Source organism: Panicum virgatum, chromosome 8K (assembly GCF_016808335.1).
Source record: "Panicum virgatum strain AP13 chromosome 8K, P.virgatum_v5, whole genome shotgun sequence".
Lineage (NCBI taxonomy): Eukaryota > Viridiplantae > Streptophyta > Magnoliopsida > Poales > Poaceae > Panicum > Panicum virgatum.
Genome location: NC_053143.1, coordinates 6,969,722 through 6,986,925, shown reverse-complemented (window position 1 = coordinate 6,986,925; position 17,204 = coordinate 6,969,722). Strand labels below are relative to the sequence as shown.

Here is a 17,204-nt window from a genome sequence, read left to right as displayed (position 1 = left end):
CCCAGACACTTGTACTTGAGGGGATCCGGCAGCAGCAGGAGGCCATGAGGTTACAGCTTCAGCAGCAGTCCCTGATTCAGCAGCAGATGTTCACTTTCTTCTCGGGATGCTTCGGTCAGCTGTACCGTCACACTGGATTGCCTGAGCCTCAGCTTCCTACATCCCAACAGCTCCAGTTCGACCCCACTGCTCCTGCTCCACCTGTTGGCGGTTTTGTGTAGACACCCCTGGCATCCTTCCCGATGTCACCTCTACTGCAGACCGGGTTGTTTGCCAGCCCTGCTCCTACTTCCACTACTGCTCCGGCTCATGCTCCACAGCCTAGTGTCTGGACAGCTGAGCAGCGTGTAGAGTTCCTCAGGCAGCAGCAGGTTCTGCATCAGCTACAGCACCCCTCTGCTCAGTCACTCACGTTCGAGTCACCCTCATAGCCTGAGGTGCTCCGTCCGTCCGTCGTGCGTCCTACACAGCCAGACCTGACTCCTGTCACGTCTGCTCCTCCAACGGACTCCACGGTCATCGTCGAGCCAGTTACTACCGCTACTCCAGCTACTTCTGCTGCTCCGACGACTCCGGTCGAGCAGAAGTCCTCTTCGGTCGACGACGACTAGACAGACGACGAAGCCGATGACTCCGCCGCTCAGTTCTCCACCGGACCGAGTCTGAAGACCCCGCCTTCTCCAGCTCAGGATTAGATCGCCTTCCTTTTTGGTGCTTTGTTGCCAAAGGGGGAGATAGATAGGGGGAGTAGAGATAGGGGGAGCTTGGTGGTTTGTGGCGTGATTGGATTTTCATGGATTTTGTGTATGGACATGTTATTTGGATATTATGTATGCTCTGTGTTGACATGTCCCTACATGTGCTTTATTTCGAGTAATGCATGCTTGTTTATCGCTTTAAATTTCATATCTTGTGTATCTCTACTTTGTGTTGTCATCAATCACCAAAAAGGGGGAGATTGAAGTGCATCTAGGCCGATAGATGCTAATGGTAAGTTTCAGTAATTAATGACAACTGTATGCGACTAACATGTGTTTAGAAGGAAAAATTAATGATTAAATTAGTCTCATATGAAATATGAAAAGAGACCCCCCAATTCGGAACAACCATGCGTGCCAAGGACTTACTTTTAAAGATTAAGGACCTTTCTAGTCTCAAGTGTCACAAGGAGATGAAGGACACTTGATTTAGCTAGGGTTTATAGTTTTTAGTTCTTGACCGTACTATTAAGAGGGGTTCATGAGTTAGTAGCTTGATCAAAATAAAGTTGGCCTTAGAAATCTTGCACACTCGCTCAAAAACAGCCCAAGATGGTCAATAGAAGTTAACACAATGCTTGGAAGAAGAAACAATCGAAGTCACATTCGAATCCAAGTCAATTCAGTTGAAAACAAAGAAAAGCAGCAGCACTGGTTGAACCGATGCCCTAGCATCGGAGCATCCGATGCTTGGCGGAAGGACCAATGCCCTGTCGGTCTATCTTCTCTGGATGCAGGCAGGAATCAAGTCAAAAACTCTATAGCACCGGTTGAACCGATGGTCAAAAGATAAGCACCGGTGCAATGGAAGTATTTTGTTCCAGAGAGCATGTTTTGGTGGACCTCAACTCCTCTTCAGCACCGGTTGAACCGACGCTTTAGAATCAAAGCACCGGTGCATTGAATGTAATATGTTCCAGGGAGCTTGTTTGAGTTAATCAATGAACCTCTTCAGCACCGGTTGAACCGTTGCCTCTACGGAGCATGCACCGGTGCAATGACGCAAGCCTGGATACTATGTCAGAACCCCAACGGCTACAATTTGGACACAGAGAGACCGGTTGAACCGACGCCTCAACTTTGTCACCCGTCGGTTCTTCCGGTGGCCACGGTTTTTCTGCAGTGGACTTCCAACGGCTATGTAACTCTTTCCACTCTATATAAGGGCACCCCATGGCTCATTTCAGTTGCCTTTGATACCTTGAATACCTGAGGCCACCCTTGAGAAGAAGAGAAAGTGCTTTGAGCAAAAGAGAGAAGATCTAGTACATTGTTTGTAATTCAACCTTGAAGAATTCATCCTTTGCAAGTGTAGCAAGTGTGCTTGAGCTAGGGCCAACTGAGTGTAGGTCAAGTGAAGTCTTAGGAGCTTGTTACTCTTAGTGTTTGACGGCACCTAGCCGGTCTTGGTGATCGGGAGGTTCTTGGTGAGCTCTTGGAGTTTGTGGGAGCCCCAAGACAACATGATTGTACACGGTGTGAAGCTCGCCATTCCGGAGATGGAGAAGGAGCATTCTTAGTGATCACTTGCTCCTTGGTGAAGCAAGGGAGCTATACCCTTGTGTGGGTGCTCCAACGTGGATTAGGGGGAAGCGTCAACTCCTCGATACCACGGGAAAAAATCTGGTTGTCTCGTGTCCCTTACTTTTATTTCAAGCAATTAAATCATTTTGTTGTTATTCTTGCTTTTGATTGCTTGTAGTTTGACTAGGACAACTTACATGGTAGTGTGATCTTTTGCTTAGGTTTTGATCTTGCTAGTGTGAAACTTTTTAGAAAAAATGATCATGATAGTGTGTTTACCTTCCTAAGGACCTTGTGCTAGCATGCTCTAGTGACTAGGTTTCAAATTTGTAGATTGGGCAATACTAGTCTAGGTTAAGGACTAGATAGAAATTTGAAAAAGTCCCAATTCAACCCCCCCCCCTTCTTGGACCACGATCCTTTCACCAGGTTTGATGTTGATTGTAACACTGGAAGTTGCTGCAGAATTGGCAGCATGTTTGTAGGTTTACAGTAGCTATTCCAGCAAAAGTAGTGGTCACCCTTGCCTTGGCCTTGTTGTGCACAAGTTCTAAGGTTTTTGCCTGCATGTATAGCCATAAAAATAAGATGTTACAGACATTGATATATTGACATAGAAGCTGAATTCTTAACAGAACAATGTTACCTTTTTGGTAGTTGTAATTGTCCCAACAGATTTTTGGCTACTAGTATGGCAGGAGAGCTTCTTTTTGTTGGTGCTGCTGCTTTGATTTGTGGACATAGGAGTTGGCTGTGCAGGAGGTGCAGACGGAGCAGAAGTAGATGGACCTGCAGTAGAGTGTCCTGCAGGTGGGGTAGCGGTGCCACTCCTTTTATCACATGATGCCCTATTATGCCCAGCAACTTTACACTTCTGGCATCTGATAACAGTTCCAACCCTTGACATCTTTGTTGCCTTTGGTTGTTCATGAGGTTCCCTTCTCCTTTCTGTCTTGGGTCTGCCAGGCATTGTAATGTATCCTGGAGCTTTCAACTTGAGTCTATCAGATATTGGCCAGCTTTCCTGTCCTTCAACCGGCTCCAAGCAATAATTGTATATGTTCCTAAAGTGCTCCACTGAGTAGCAGTCAACAATGAAATCCTCCGGAGATGATGTCTTGAAATAGATACTAGACTAGATATTGCATGGCAGCATGGCAACCCAGATAACTGCCAGTACCTACAAGAGCATGTCTTTTCCTGGAGGTCTACTGTGAACCTGTGATCCCAATGCTTCACCTCAAACTTATCTGCACTATTACTTATTGCATGGTAGTATGCTGATAGTTTTATGTAGGTGTTCAATTTTTTGAGAATATTTGGACAAATTTTTGCCATCCACCTTTCTCATTTTGCCCTTTGTTCCTGGACCCTAATCATTACTTTCCTTCTAATGGCCTCTAACATGGTGATGATTGGAAAAGAATCTAGCCTCAACTATACACTTGTGGAATGATTCACACAGATTATTATCTACTGAGTCATAGTTGGATCCTAACCTGAACCAGGCCCTACTCCAGTGCTGTGGATGATTCCTCATGATGGCTTGAGCTCCTGCTGGAGTGCGCTATGCTAGCCTAGCTCTAGCAAGATTGAACAATATTTTGCATGGAGCCTTTGCACATGCCCAGAGTGGCTTCTGCCATTCCTTTTTGTGGAAGTCTTTCTTCCAATTGGCATATATATGCCTAGCATAATTCCTATGTTCAGCTTCTGATGCCCACTTCTTAACAGCATTTAGAATCCTCTACATGCAGACATGAAGTGAGAATAATGATGATGATTTCAAATACCAACATGAGCATATGACAATTCCATACCTTTTGCTAGTCTGAAATGAACACTCAATCTTTACCATCTACAACTTGAATGTCCCTAAATAGCAAGTCACAAAACCAATCCCAGTTGATGTTATTCTCTTTGTCTACAATAGTCCATGCAATGGGATACATTTGATTATTTGCATCCCTTCCTACAGCCTGTAGCAGTTCCCCATTGGTAGCACCTTTGAAAAAGCATCCATCTAGGCCAACCACCTTTCTACAATCAGCCATGAACCCTCTCTTGCATGCATCAAGGCAGATGTACATTCTCCAAAAGGTGGGTGGTTCAACATCAGGCAGTCTATTTATCACAATTGTACTTCCCACATTGCTTCTAAGCAGCTCCAACTGATAGTCATATAGTTTCTCATATTACCCTTTGCTTGCATCATAAGTCTTTTGCATCACTATTACTTTAGCTCTCTTCAATTTGGAAATGGAGACGTCTGCAAATATTTCCTCTTGTACTGTGTTTTTCATTTGGGAGAAATTCCGACCAAGATTAGCCATAATAAATTTTTCATATTTGGCAGCTATCTTTCCAGCAGTGACATGTTTATTATCTCTTCTAGGTGGATAAGTATGTTCATTTTTAAATATTGCTATCTCCCGGCTGTCTGAGTTCTTGGAGCATAAACAAACAGTGCGCCGCCGCCCGCTTCCGATTTCTAGCCGTTGCGATGCCGATGCCCGACGGGCCGAAGCTTCCAAATTCGAACCCGCCGCCTCCATCCCATCCCCCTCGCCGCATTTGAATACCTCACGCCCCCGCTCCCCAGGCTCCAACCAGAGATCCGGTCCCCCCTGTTCCCTCCCCCGCACCAACCACACACAGAGCGTCACAGCGAGCGAGCGAGATGGCGGCGGCGGATGGGGACGCCCCAATCGCGGCGTTCGCGGTGTCCAAGGCCGGCGTCGTGCTCAAGCACATCTTCCTCAATGCCCCCCCCCACCCCCGCGGCGGAGGCGGCGCCGCGCGGCGGGGAAGAGGAGCAGGAGGAGGAGGAGGATGACCCGCCGGTGACGGTGGGGCGGCACCCCGACTGCCACGGGCTCGTCGACCACCCCAGCGTCAGCCGCTTCCACCTCCAGCTCCGGGCCCGGCGCCGCCAGCGCCGGATCACCGTCACCGACCTCCGTTCCGGTGAGACGCACACACCCGCCGCACTCTACATCCCCCCACCTCCTCCTCTGCGTGCGCGTGCCCTGCTCGTGATCGCCGCGCGTGGGCGTGGGCCGCTGGCGTCGGATTTTTCTGCGCATCTGTGCGAATCAGATTCGTGTTTGTTCAACTGTAGCTAATGCAATTTCGGGATGTTTTACTTAGGGTTTTGATTCCTCATTTCACTTGGGCGATCTCGGGATGCGATCAGCGCGCCCTTGTTAATTGCGAATTTGTGTTACGATTTCCCCACCCCGCATCGAAATTTCCTGTGGAAATTTAGCGTCCTGGTCTTCCTGTAAGTTAACACGACATTCCCCCATCGCAGTGCACGGGACATGGGTGTCGGGGGCGGCGGTCCCGCCCCACACGCCGGTGGATCTGGCCGCCGGTGATACCCTGCGGCTCGGGGCCTCCAAGAGGGAGTACAGGCTGCTCTGGCTGTCGCTGCGCGAGGCGCTTGAGATGGAGGATGCTCCGTACATGCCACCGCTGCCTGAGGACAAAGAGGAGCCCCACGCGTATCAGGTACTGTAACAACTTGCGAGCTCTGCTTTATGCTCGCGGAAAAACCTTCTTGTTATTTTGGCACCAGCTGTTCATTCATTATGGTCTAACTGTTTGATCAAATGCGCAGGAGGCCAGCAGCCAGTTGGTGGCTCCTGAGCAGAGGGAGTCAGCAGACATGAAGGCCCATCAGGTCTGTTCCCAGTAAATCAGTAGTATTAGAGCGGAAAAAATGTTTGATGAAATGCTTATTGGTACCTGTAGAGCTGCATTGTTAAGTTTATCAATTTTGTAGCCTGCCACTGCAAGCCACAAGGTGCCAACTGATGCCTTTTCTAGTGTAGATTAAGTTGCTACATATTTCTTTCGCACAAACTATGCGATGAGTTTGACAATATATATCAATTCCACTTGTGAAAAACATTGTATGGCCAAATTGCTAATACCATTGGTTTAAACTTGCACTTCATTTGTTTGTCTTAGTCTCTTTAGGTGAAGCTATTTTTTATTATGTTTCTTGCCTTTTAACTGTTTACTTGAGTTCCACTGCTCCATTTTCTTTTCCTTTTCTGATTGATTGTTGGGATTCCAGTTTCTGGTATGAATGTTAACTATCTGATCTAAAATACAGGAGGCAAGTCAACAAATTATGTTAGAAGAAATCGCTTTTCCAGCCGAAGTGATCCCCTCAGCGCCACCACTACCTGGTTTTGCTCATTCCTTTCCTGTGGAAGAATCTTCGCTTTCCCAATTTCATGAGAACATTGAGGGACTGACAGAGGATAAGTTGGTTGACAAGAATCCAATTTGACAATCTTTTGGCTCTCTGATCATACAGCAAATGCCAGCTACGTTGCCAAATGCTGGAAGACCAGCCCAGTCAGACCAAGTGTCCAAGAGGTCCAAGTTAAAGTCAGTTAAATCACTTCGTATTGACACAGGAAGGAGCAGCGATAGAAGCAATGCTCTGAGCTATAGTGTTCAGAAAGGAGAGCAAAATGAGATTCTTGTATGTTCTCAGAGCTGCGGGACAGAGTGTGCTGCCTGCATAGCTTTATTTGGTATTTCTGAATATGAAAGAGCTGAAGAAATGGAAGAGATGATTGCAGAAGTTAAGGGCCATATGAATCCCCCAGCCAGCATTACCATGGAGGGAAATAAGAATGAGCCAAACGCTGAGAATTATGTCCCACAAGATTCAGTTGATGCGATGCAGAAGAGACATGGCTTGTTTGAATCTGCTCTCCCTTTTCATTTCATAGATGATGCCTTTGTAGAAAAAGAAATTCCACAATGGAATGCTGCTACTGTTAGTACGGAATCTGAGCCTGTTCCAGAAAATCTTGTAACACCAGAAACGAAGCATGATGGTTTGGTTCATCTTAACTTGGAGGGAAGTCTCTCAAACAAGGAGAACATGGTGGCAAATAAGATTGCTGAGGATTCTGAGAACTATCAGCTTGACAGCACAAATTGTGGGAGAAATGAAGAAATCAGTGCACTGGACAAGGAGAATATCACCCTCAATGTATCAGGTAACATAGTAATGGAGAGGAGCCACATAGGTCTTATTAAGTCTACCATTTCCCAAGAGGTGATGGATTCCATTTCCCCTCTGAATTTAGATCATGAGAACTCCATGCTGAAAGTTGGAAATCAGATGAACCTGTCTCCGAGAATCTTAGCCCGCTAACTCCAGTTGATAAAAAACTGCAGAAGTTCCAGACGGAGTCTATGCCCATTTCACATCTTGAATTCAAAGATGACATCTCTCCGGATAGGAAAAACTCGGTGCTGGTTCCTGGAAAGTATGAGGCTATCTCCCCTGTGGAGCAGGAAGATCTGTTCTCCGACAAGGAGAATGTGACTCCTGCGTCTAAGGTAGTGTTAGAGTATATTTGGTAGTTTAGATATTGTATCCGGACTGCCATACATATCCGGTGGGGTTGCCTTGCACCCCAAGTCTTGTACTCTTATATATACCGACCGAGGCCTCAAGCTAATACAATCCATCTATTATACCAATTCTATTATCCTACATGGTATCACGAGTTTAGGGTTTGAGATCCTAGGGAACCTTCCGCTGCCCTAACCCTAGCGCCGCCGGCACCCCTCCTCTCGGGCCGCAGCCTTCCCCCTGTTTCCCACGGCGCCCCTCCAGGGCGCCACCTCGCCGGCCTTCTAGCGCGCCGCCGGGGAGGTCGCCCATGACCTCCGCCGGGGGCAGCGCCCTCCATCACGGCGGATCGAGTTAATCCGCCGCCCTTAGAGTGTCAAGCAGTAGCAGATCGGCGTACCTCATCACCCGCATGGAATCCGCCAACGACCCGATCCGCGCTGCCGTGGTGGCAGTCGCGGTCTCCCGGTGGCGCCCGTGACCCACCTTGTGCTGCCATGGTGGCAGCAGGGGCTCCGCGTGGCGCCTTCAACTCATCGTCGACGAATTCCGTGCAGCACCTCCGCTCAGACCCGCCGCCTTCACGCCAGGCTTCCCGTCTGGATCCCGCGTCGGCTGCACCGTCCACCCGGCGGCCTCCTCTGCAGCGCCCGTGCGGCTCTGTCCCGCGCGCCTCGCGTGGGCTCCCTCCGCCGCAGGTCGCGCCTCTACCCTAGCGGCTTCCTCCGCTTCCCGGGGGGATCCGTCATCGCCGGCCAGGACGTGCGCCACGCTCCGGATCCGCTGCCGTCCCTGGCGGGGATCCTCCACCGCCTCCGACTACCTGCCGTCGCTGGGAGGGACGCGCGCCACCCGCCCTCATCGCCGTCGCCTGGCCACCTCTTTCTCACCCTTTGTTTCTCTCTCTCGCCCCGTGGCTATGGTCCGTCGTTGACCATGATGAGCAGGGGAGAGGATAAGAGTGGGGAGGAGGCCTGTGCTATGCGCACCCAGAGGCTCTACGCGAAGATTTGCAGCTGCTGATTTATTTTTGGTTAGTTTCTCTGATTTTTACTCGATCACTGATCGAGATTGAGTCGCCCACCGCCCGTCGGCCTCGCGCCTCTACTTCGACATCGGCGTCGACTTCACCGGCCTATTCTTCGTCTTCGACATGCGACATGGTGACATGGGCGGTGCCCTAGGGGACGCCCATCTGCACTGCCCTCCTCGCCGCTTCGTTCGCACGTCGACCTTCGCCGGCTCGTCGTCACCTTCACCGATCGGGACGCCTTCACCAACTTCGCCCACCGTCGTCTCGCCTCACGCTACTCGGTCTGATCAGCCGATGTGCGTGATCCACCCGGCTCCCGTGACATCCATCCTCGTACTGCGCGCCTCTTCCCCGTGTATGAAGGGCTGCCGCTGCTTCGCCTCTTCGGGCAGCCGCGGCGCCACCCGTGGTCTCCTTCGCCGTTGCATCCTCACCGCCGCCGACTACGTCCACGACCTTATCGTTGACTTATCGCTGCGCGTCCCGTGCATGGTCTTCGTCAAGTTGTACGGGTTCTTCGCCATCTCCTTCGAGCACCGCCGCCACGCAATCCGGATCATTCAGCCTTGTGCTGGAAAATCTGGGTTCCCTTCCTCACTTCGTCTAGCACAACCACGTCGCCAGCGTCGCCATCTCGTCCCTAACTACTTCGTCTACTCCAGCAACAGCAGGCGTTGGCACCTTCTACCTCGCCTTCTTCTGCGCCTGCGACCGCCATGGAGGCCTTCTCTGCTGGTCCCTCAGACAACGGCGTCTTGGTGGTGCACTCTCCCTCGCACGTCCGGTCTTGGCAACACCGGTGCGTGCCATCGTCCCCGATGCATTCACGGGTCTGGCAAACCCGGGGATGTGTCGCTCGATGGCGTGTCTGCGTCGACTGCGGCATCGACTCTCTCTTCGACTGCCTCGACGCGTCGCCATCTTCGTCTCCGGCGTCGTCTCCGTTACGCCTCCACCATGGCGCTTCCTAGTGCGCCCGCGGCTTCCTGTGCGGCTCCTTACCATTGACGACCTCGACAGCTCACCATCGACCACGGCTACCCTACGCACGACTTCCTCGACCATGGCTACTTGCTCCAGTTCGGCTTCTTCGACATCGGCACAAAGGGCTACCATCCGCATGAGTTTCTCGCCGGTTCTCTCCAGTCGCAGCATCCGCATTGCGCCGACGCTACAACTGCGGGGGGATGTCAGTCCGTCGGTTCCTACCTTCGGCTTCTCCTCCAGTCTCACCGTCTGCAGTGCTCCCGCTGTGACTGCAGGGGGATGTTAGAGTATATTTGGTAGTTTAGATATTGTATCCGGACTGCCATACATATCCGGTGGGGTTGCCTTGCACCCCAAGTCTTGTACTCTTATATATACCGGCCTAGGCCTCAAGCTAATACAATCCATCCATTATACCAATTCTATTATCCTACAGGTAGAGCCCATTGTTAGGAGAGTTCTTGGGTCAAGAATGGATAATTCAACGTCAGGAAAGAACACTTCAAATAAGGAGAAAACAAAGTCCAAAAAATTGCACACAGTAGATTATGATGTTTTCTATTCAGATAAGGAGAATTTGACCCCTGTATCTTCAGGGGGCATGAAAGCAAGGAAGTGTCTTCCCAAGAACCTTTCAGTCGATGCAGATCAAGATCAGGAAGCATTCTGCTCTGACAAGGAGATCTTGACACCACTATCATCTGCAGCTCGGAAAACAAGGGATGTGTCTGAAAACCGTGTGCAAGTAGAAAGTGCAATCACAAAGAAAAGGGTTGCTGATAGGATCCCCTTCCAGACTCTTCTGTCAAATTCTCCTTTGAGACCTGCTAGCTCGCTTGATTGTAACTGTGCTGTTGCTGGGCCAGCTGACATCGCTGCTGGTGACTTGGCGATCAAGTTGGAAGATAAACTTAACAACATTGCAGTAAGTCTTTGCAAGGATCATATTAATATTCTCCATTTTAATATCTTTCCTTCTAATAAGGCAACTGACATGACCCAATCTTCATGCCGGACAGCAGAATAACCAAGAATCTGGTAAAGCTGGACAAGGGATGAAAGCCTGGACCATGGTGGCTAATAAGCCGGTCGGACGAGAGCGGGCGGTTCCGTTGGTGGAGCGTCGTGGAGATGGGATAGCTTGTTTACAGCGATGTGCATACGGAGTTTATGTTTTGTTACTGTGGTGGAGTCAGTCGTGGGGGATGGTGAAATTCTCGATGGTGTACCCACTACTACAAAACAGGCATTTGTTCCTGGCCATTTGTCCCGGCAGCCTTTGGGCCCGGGACAATAGGTGGCTTTTGTCCCGGGTCCAACGGCTAGCCGGGCCAGCGGGGGGACGGGGGCCTTTTGTCCCGGTTGGAGACACCAACCGGGACAAAATGGGAGACTTTTGTCCCGGTTGGTGGTTCCAACCGGGACAAAAGGCCCGCGTAGCCTTTTGTCCCGGTTGGAACCACCAACCGGGACAAAAGTCCCCCCTTTTGTCCCGGTTCGTGCCTCCAACCGGGACAAAAGGCCTTCCCTTATCCCCTTCCCTCTCCCCCCGCCCGAGCCATTCAGCTCACTTGTTTTCTCTGTTCTTGGCTCGGGATAGAGGAGTTCTTGCTCATTTCTTCACCACATTTGTGAAGATCTTTGATTCCCCGTCCATCCATCTGCTCTAAAGGTTTGGGGCTTGTTTTTCTCTTCTTCCTTGGCTTGTATAGCTCATTTCATACTTTAGAAATAGAGAAAATGTGTAGCTAGCTCATTTCTTGGACATTATTTTGCTAGCTAGATTGCATATATATGTAGGCGTAATTTTCTTTTAGATTTAGATGAGTATATGGATAGTAGAAATTTTTAGAATGAGTGTAGATACTTCATGTGATGTACTTGTATATATGACCATATTGTGGATAGTTGATTTTTTTATTCGTGAATGAATTAATGAAATGAGTATATTATAGAATTTTTTGTATTATGAATGGATTATTTTGACACTCTAGTGATGTATTTAATCAGGCTCACATTGAAACCATCTAGAAGCTAAAAAAATCTTTATTTCGAAACAAGTATACGTCGTTAATCTCCATCCAACGGTGATGGCACTACCTTTCAGGGATACACGATGCGCTATAAGGACGTCGCAAATCGGTTGGTCGCATCACCAGCACTTCCGATTGATAAGAAGACAGCATTTGACGCAGTCAGCATGCCGTTGTTGTACTGAGAGCATATGAACGAGCATGCTGCCTGTGCCAAGTGCTGTGCCTATTAATCGTAAATGTTGGTGCTGCGACTAGCCGATTGGTGACATCCTTGTACCGCACCGTGTCCCCCCGAAAGGCAGTGTCATCACCGCAGGGTTGAGGTTACTGACATATACATTTTCAGAAATAAAGGTTTATTTTTCTTCTAGAGGGTTTCTGGATATTGAAAAGAGTGTACTCCTGGAACTGAAGGGTGTCAAAGTAATTAGAAGTTATAGAGATTTCTTTCAATTAATTAGAGATTTCTTGAGGATTAATGATACATTTCGTCTTTTTTTATATAATTTCATTGTTATTTGCAAGAGTTATTAATCTGATCATTGTAATTGTAATAGTAAATAATTTTTGCTTTGTAATGGTAAGAATTTATAATTTTGTGGAAAATAAAGGTATTTTTCAGTAAAATATGGCTTCAACAGCTGGAGGGAGTGGCGCCGGTGGGGGTGATCGTTGTCCTTCTGGAGAGAAGGGCACAACTCGAGTAGGTCGTCGGTCCAAAAAACCTAGTGCTTTTCATAGGGCAGCGCTCCGTTATTTGGAAAAAGAATATAGAGAATGCATGGCAAGGGGCGAGGAACCTCCGTTTGATCTTGAGGATTTATTGCGGCGTTACGGTTCGTCACCACCAAACTCGGAGGTTTCAGCTCCGCCATCTTATTCTGCGCCAGCAAGAAATCCGTTAGAACATTCTGCGTTCCAACGCAAGGACGGTTGAAAACCTATGTGTTGTTGACCGAATTTTTAAATTTCATGTATAGTACTCCTTTGTTAAGTTCTGTAATGGATTAAGTACCCCTTTTAATTAATCAAGATGTATGATAGATATTGCATATCTTTTAATTATTCATGTTATGTTACATTTAGTTTAATTTAGGTTTGATATATTTTATTTATTCGATACGTGTAAAGAATTCAAATCGATTTATTTAAAATGCAGATGGACCGGCAATGGATGTACAATGCTGACCGACGTTCGAAAGAATTCATTGATGGCCTGCATTATTTTTTGTCTGTGGCTGAGGCAAACAAGCAGAATGGTTTTATGTGCTGCCCGTGTGTTCATTGCAACAATAACAAGGATTACTCATCTTCAAGAATCCTACACAGCCACATTTTCGCAAATGGTTTCATGAAAAAGTATGTTTGTTGGACGAAGCACGGAGAACAGGGGGTTACCATGGAAGACAATGAAGAAGAAGATTTTGACGACCACTTTCCCGGGAATGCTGGAATCGGTGCATTCGATGACGATATTCCCATGGAAGAGCCCGAAGTAGATGTAGCAGAAAATGATCCCAGCGACGATCTGGGGCAAGCATTGCACAATGTGCAGGCAGACTGTGAGAGTGAAACAGAGAGGTTGAAGTTCCAGAAGTTGTTAGAGGACCACCATAAGTTGTTGTACCCAGATTGTCAAAATGGATTTAAGAAACTTGGCACCACCTTGGAGTTGCTGCAATGGAAGGCGACAAATGGTGTATCCGACAAGGGATTTGGTGAATTACTCAAACTTGTTAAAAAAATGCTTCCTAAGGACAATGAATTGCCTGCCACAACGTATGAAGCCAAACAACTTGTTTGCCCTTTGGGACTGGAAGTGCAAAAGATACATGCATGCCCCAACGACTGCATCCTCTACCGAGGCGAGTACGAGAATTTGGATGCATGTCCCGTATGCAGTGCATTGCGTTACAAGATTAGAAAAGATGATCCTGGAGATGTCGAGGGAGAGCCTCCCCGGAAGAGAGTTCCTGCGAAGGTCATGTGGTATTTGCCTATAATACCACGTTTGAAGCGTCTGTTTAGAAATAAAGATAATGCTAAGTTGATGCGATGGCACAAAGAGGAACGCAAGAAAGACTCGATGTTGAGACACCCCGCTGATGGGTCGCAGTGGAGAAAAATAGATAGAACGTACCCTAAATTTGATTTGGATGCGAGAAACATAAGGTTCGGTTTGAGTACGGATGGCATGAATCCTTTTGGTGAGATGAGCAGTGGTCATAGCACTTGGCCTGTGACTCTTTGTCTGTACAATCTTCCACCATGGCTCTGCATGAAACGAAAGTTCATCATGATGCCAGTGCTTATCCCGGGTCCAAAGCAGCCCGGAAATGACATTGATGTGTACCTAAGACCATTGGTCGAAGAACTCTTATTGCTCTGGGGCGATGAAGGTGTACGGATGTGGGATGAATACAAACAGGAAAACTTCAACCTACGAGCATTGCTGTTCGTAACGATCAATGACTGGCCTGCTCTTAGTAACTTGTCAGGACATTCGAACAAGGGATACAAAGCATGCACACACTGTTTAGATGATACCGATAATATATGGTTGACTCACTGTAAGAAGGTTGTATACATGGGTCATCGTCGGTTTCTTCCCATCAGGCATGCGGTACGAAAGAAGGGCAAGCATTTCAAAGGCCAAGCGGACCACCGAACAAAACCGATGCACCGTAGTGGTAAAGACGTCTTCAACATGGTAAAAGATCTAGAAGTTGTTTTTGGAAAGGGATCTGGTAGCCAACCTGTTCCGAACGAAAATGGAATGGCGCCCATGTGGAAGAAGAAATCTATATTTTGGGAGCTACCATATTGGGAAGTCTTAGATGTTCGTCATGCAATTGATGTGATGCACCTCACGAAGAATTTTTGCGTCAACCTGATAGCATTCTTGGGAGTGTACGGAAAGACAAAAGATACAGTAGAAGCACGTCAAGAATTGCAACGTATGGAAGAACGAGATGCCTTACATCCACAACAGCGAGATAATGGACGACAATACTTAAGTCCTGCCAGCTATACTCTTAGCAAGGAAGAGAAAGAAACCATGTTTGACTGCTTGAGCAGTATAAAGGTTCCATCTGGATACTCATCCAATATAAAAGGAATCTTAAATTTGGCAGAGAAGAAATTTACAAATCTCAAGTCCCATGACTGCCATGTGCTTATGACCGAACTTCTTCCGGTTGTGCTGCGGGGGATTCTGCCTGATAACGTCCGGTTAACCATCGTGAAGATATGTGCCTTCCTCAACGCAGTTTCTCAGAAGATAATTGACCCGGAGAATTTGATAAAGCTGCAAAACGATGTGGTGCAATGTCTTGTTGGCTTTGAGCTGATATTTCCACCATCTTTCTTCAACATCATGACACATCTTCTAGTGCACCTTGTCAAAGAGATTGATATTCTCGGACCAGTATTTCTACACAACATGTTCCCATTCGAAAGGTTCATGGGGGTACTCAAGAAATGTGTTCGTAATAGAGCTCGTCCAGAAGGGAGCATCGCCAGTGCGTACGGAACTGAGGAGGTCATTGACTTTTGTGTTGACTTTATTGATGACCTTAAACTGATTGGAGTCCCTGAATCGCGATATGAGGGGAGACTATCTGGAAAGGGTACATTAGGAAAGAAATCTTATGTCTGCACAGATGATTTCTCATTCAAGAAAGCGCATTATACGGTTCTTCAACAATCATCCTTGGTTGACCCATATATCGAGGAACACAAGAAAATTCTGCTCTCCAATTTCCCGGAAAAGTCTGAGGCATGGATTACACGTGAGCACATGAACACTTTCTGTAGCTGGTTGCGGAAGCATCTAATGCATAACATGGATATAAGTGAACAACTGTTCTTATTGGCTAGGGGACCATCTTGGAATATTTTAACATACCAAGGGTACGAGATAAATGGAAACACATTTTATACGATAGCCCAAGATAAAAAGAGTACCAACCAAAACAGCGGTGTTCGTATGGATGCCACGGACAATAATGGAAAAAAAGACACATATTACGGCTACATTGAAGAGATATGGGAGCTGGATTACGGTCCCAATTTCAAGGTGCCTCTATTTCGTTGCCAATGGGTTAAGCTATCTGGAGGAGGGGTAACAAAAGATGAGTATGGGATGACAATAGTTGATCTCAACAATCTTGGGTATAGAGACGAGCCATTTGTCCTAGCCCAGGATGTCGCTCAGGTTTTCTACATTAAGGACATGTCCAGCAAGCCAAAGAAGGGGATCAACAAGCAAAAGGATGAGCCTAAGCGACACATAGTTCTATCAGGAAAGAGAAACATCGTTGGAGTGGAGGACAAGACAGACTTTTCAGAAGAATATAATAATTTTGTTGCCATTCCAGCTTTCGAAGTAAATGCTGATCCATGCATCCTGCTAGCCAATGATGATGCTCCATACTTGCGCCGTGATCATAATCAAGGGACATTTGTGAAGAGAAAGTCTGTTACCGCTAATCCTTCATGTACTTGAATCATTTTATATTATTGTATAAAAACATAATCGCAATTCGAATACTTTTATTATATATGTACTGTACAATTATATTTTATGTGTTCTTTATATTATTTTATATATTTTTCACTTAATTACTAGACTCAATTATAATTTTCATTCAATAATGGATTACTCAACTAATTTTATTTATTTCATGAAATTACATTCACATTAACACACTATACTCTTTCACTAACACACACAATCTCACTAACACACACTATCTCTCAAACTCACACACACTACTCATTAATATCATGAAATTGCTTAATTTTATCTAAAATTCACTTTTTAAACGTTAATATCGTGATAGAATCCACTTTCTATCGAAAAGCAACAGTTTGAAAAAAAATTTCACCTAATATATTTTTGCATGGTCAAAATAACAAATATGATTTCAAAAAAGTTAGATATTTCATTGACCCAATCACTTGAATGAAAATTAATTATTTTTGTTGCGTGTATCAAGTTTATATAGAGATAATAAGAAATTTTGTTCCATAATTTTTGGAATCATAATTTTATTATCTGAATTAACATATGAAAGCCAATTTTAAATGAGAAGTAAAAAAGAAACAAAAACAAACATAACATTAGGCGGGAACGAGGGAAAACGGGCCCCTTTTGTCCCGGGTGGTAGATCCACCCGGGACTAAAGGTGGGCCGCGGGCTGGGAATTTTCCCGGCCCGCCCAAAAACCCCTTTTGTCCCGGGTGAAGCCACCACCCGGGACAAAAGGTCCTTTTGTCCCGGGTGGTGGCTTCACCCGGGACAAAAGGGGGGGCCTTTTGTCCCGGGTGAAGCCACGACCCGGGACAAAAGGACCTTTTGTCCCGGGTCGTGGCTTCACCCGGGACAAAAGGCCCCCCCCCCCATATATTTCCTTCCTCCTTCGCCCTTCTCCTAACACTTGGTTTCTCATCTCTGCGCCCGTCCTGCTCCCCCC

General features: G+C 47.0%; 1 protein-coding gene and 1 pseudogene across 1 annotated transcript; both read left to right on the top strand.

The window, feature by feature from the left end:
* Positions 1-4,776: 4,776 nt before the first annotated feature.
* On the top strand, positions 4,777-10,903 carry LOC120645371 (annotated as a pseudogene).
* A 300-nt stretch (positions 10,904-11,203) lies between these two features.
* On the top strand, positions 11,204-16,198 carry LOC120646328 (the record flags this gene model as incomplete). Its single annotated transcript, XM_039922945.1, has 4 exons — positions 11,204-13,934; positions 14,034-14,566; positions 14,720-15,498; positions 15,607-16,198. Coding segments are annotated over exons 1-4 (2,958 nt in total), but the record flags the coding sequence as incomplete, so codon positions are not given.
* Between the last annotated feature and the right edge of the window lie 1,006 nt (positions 16,199-17,204).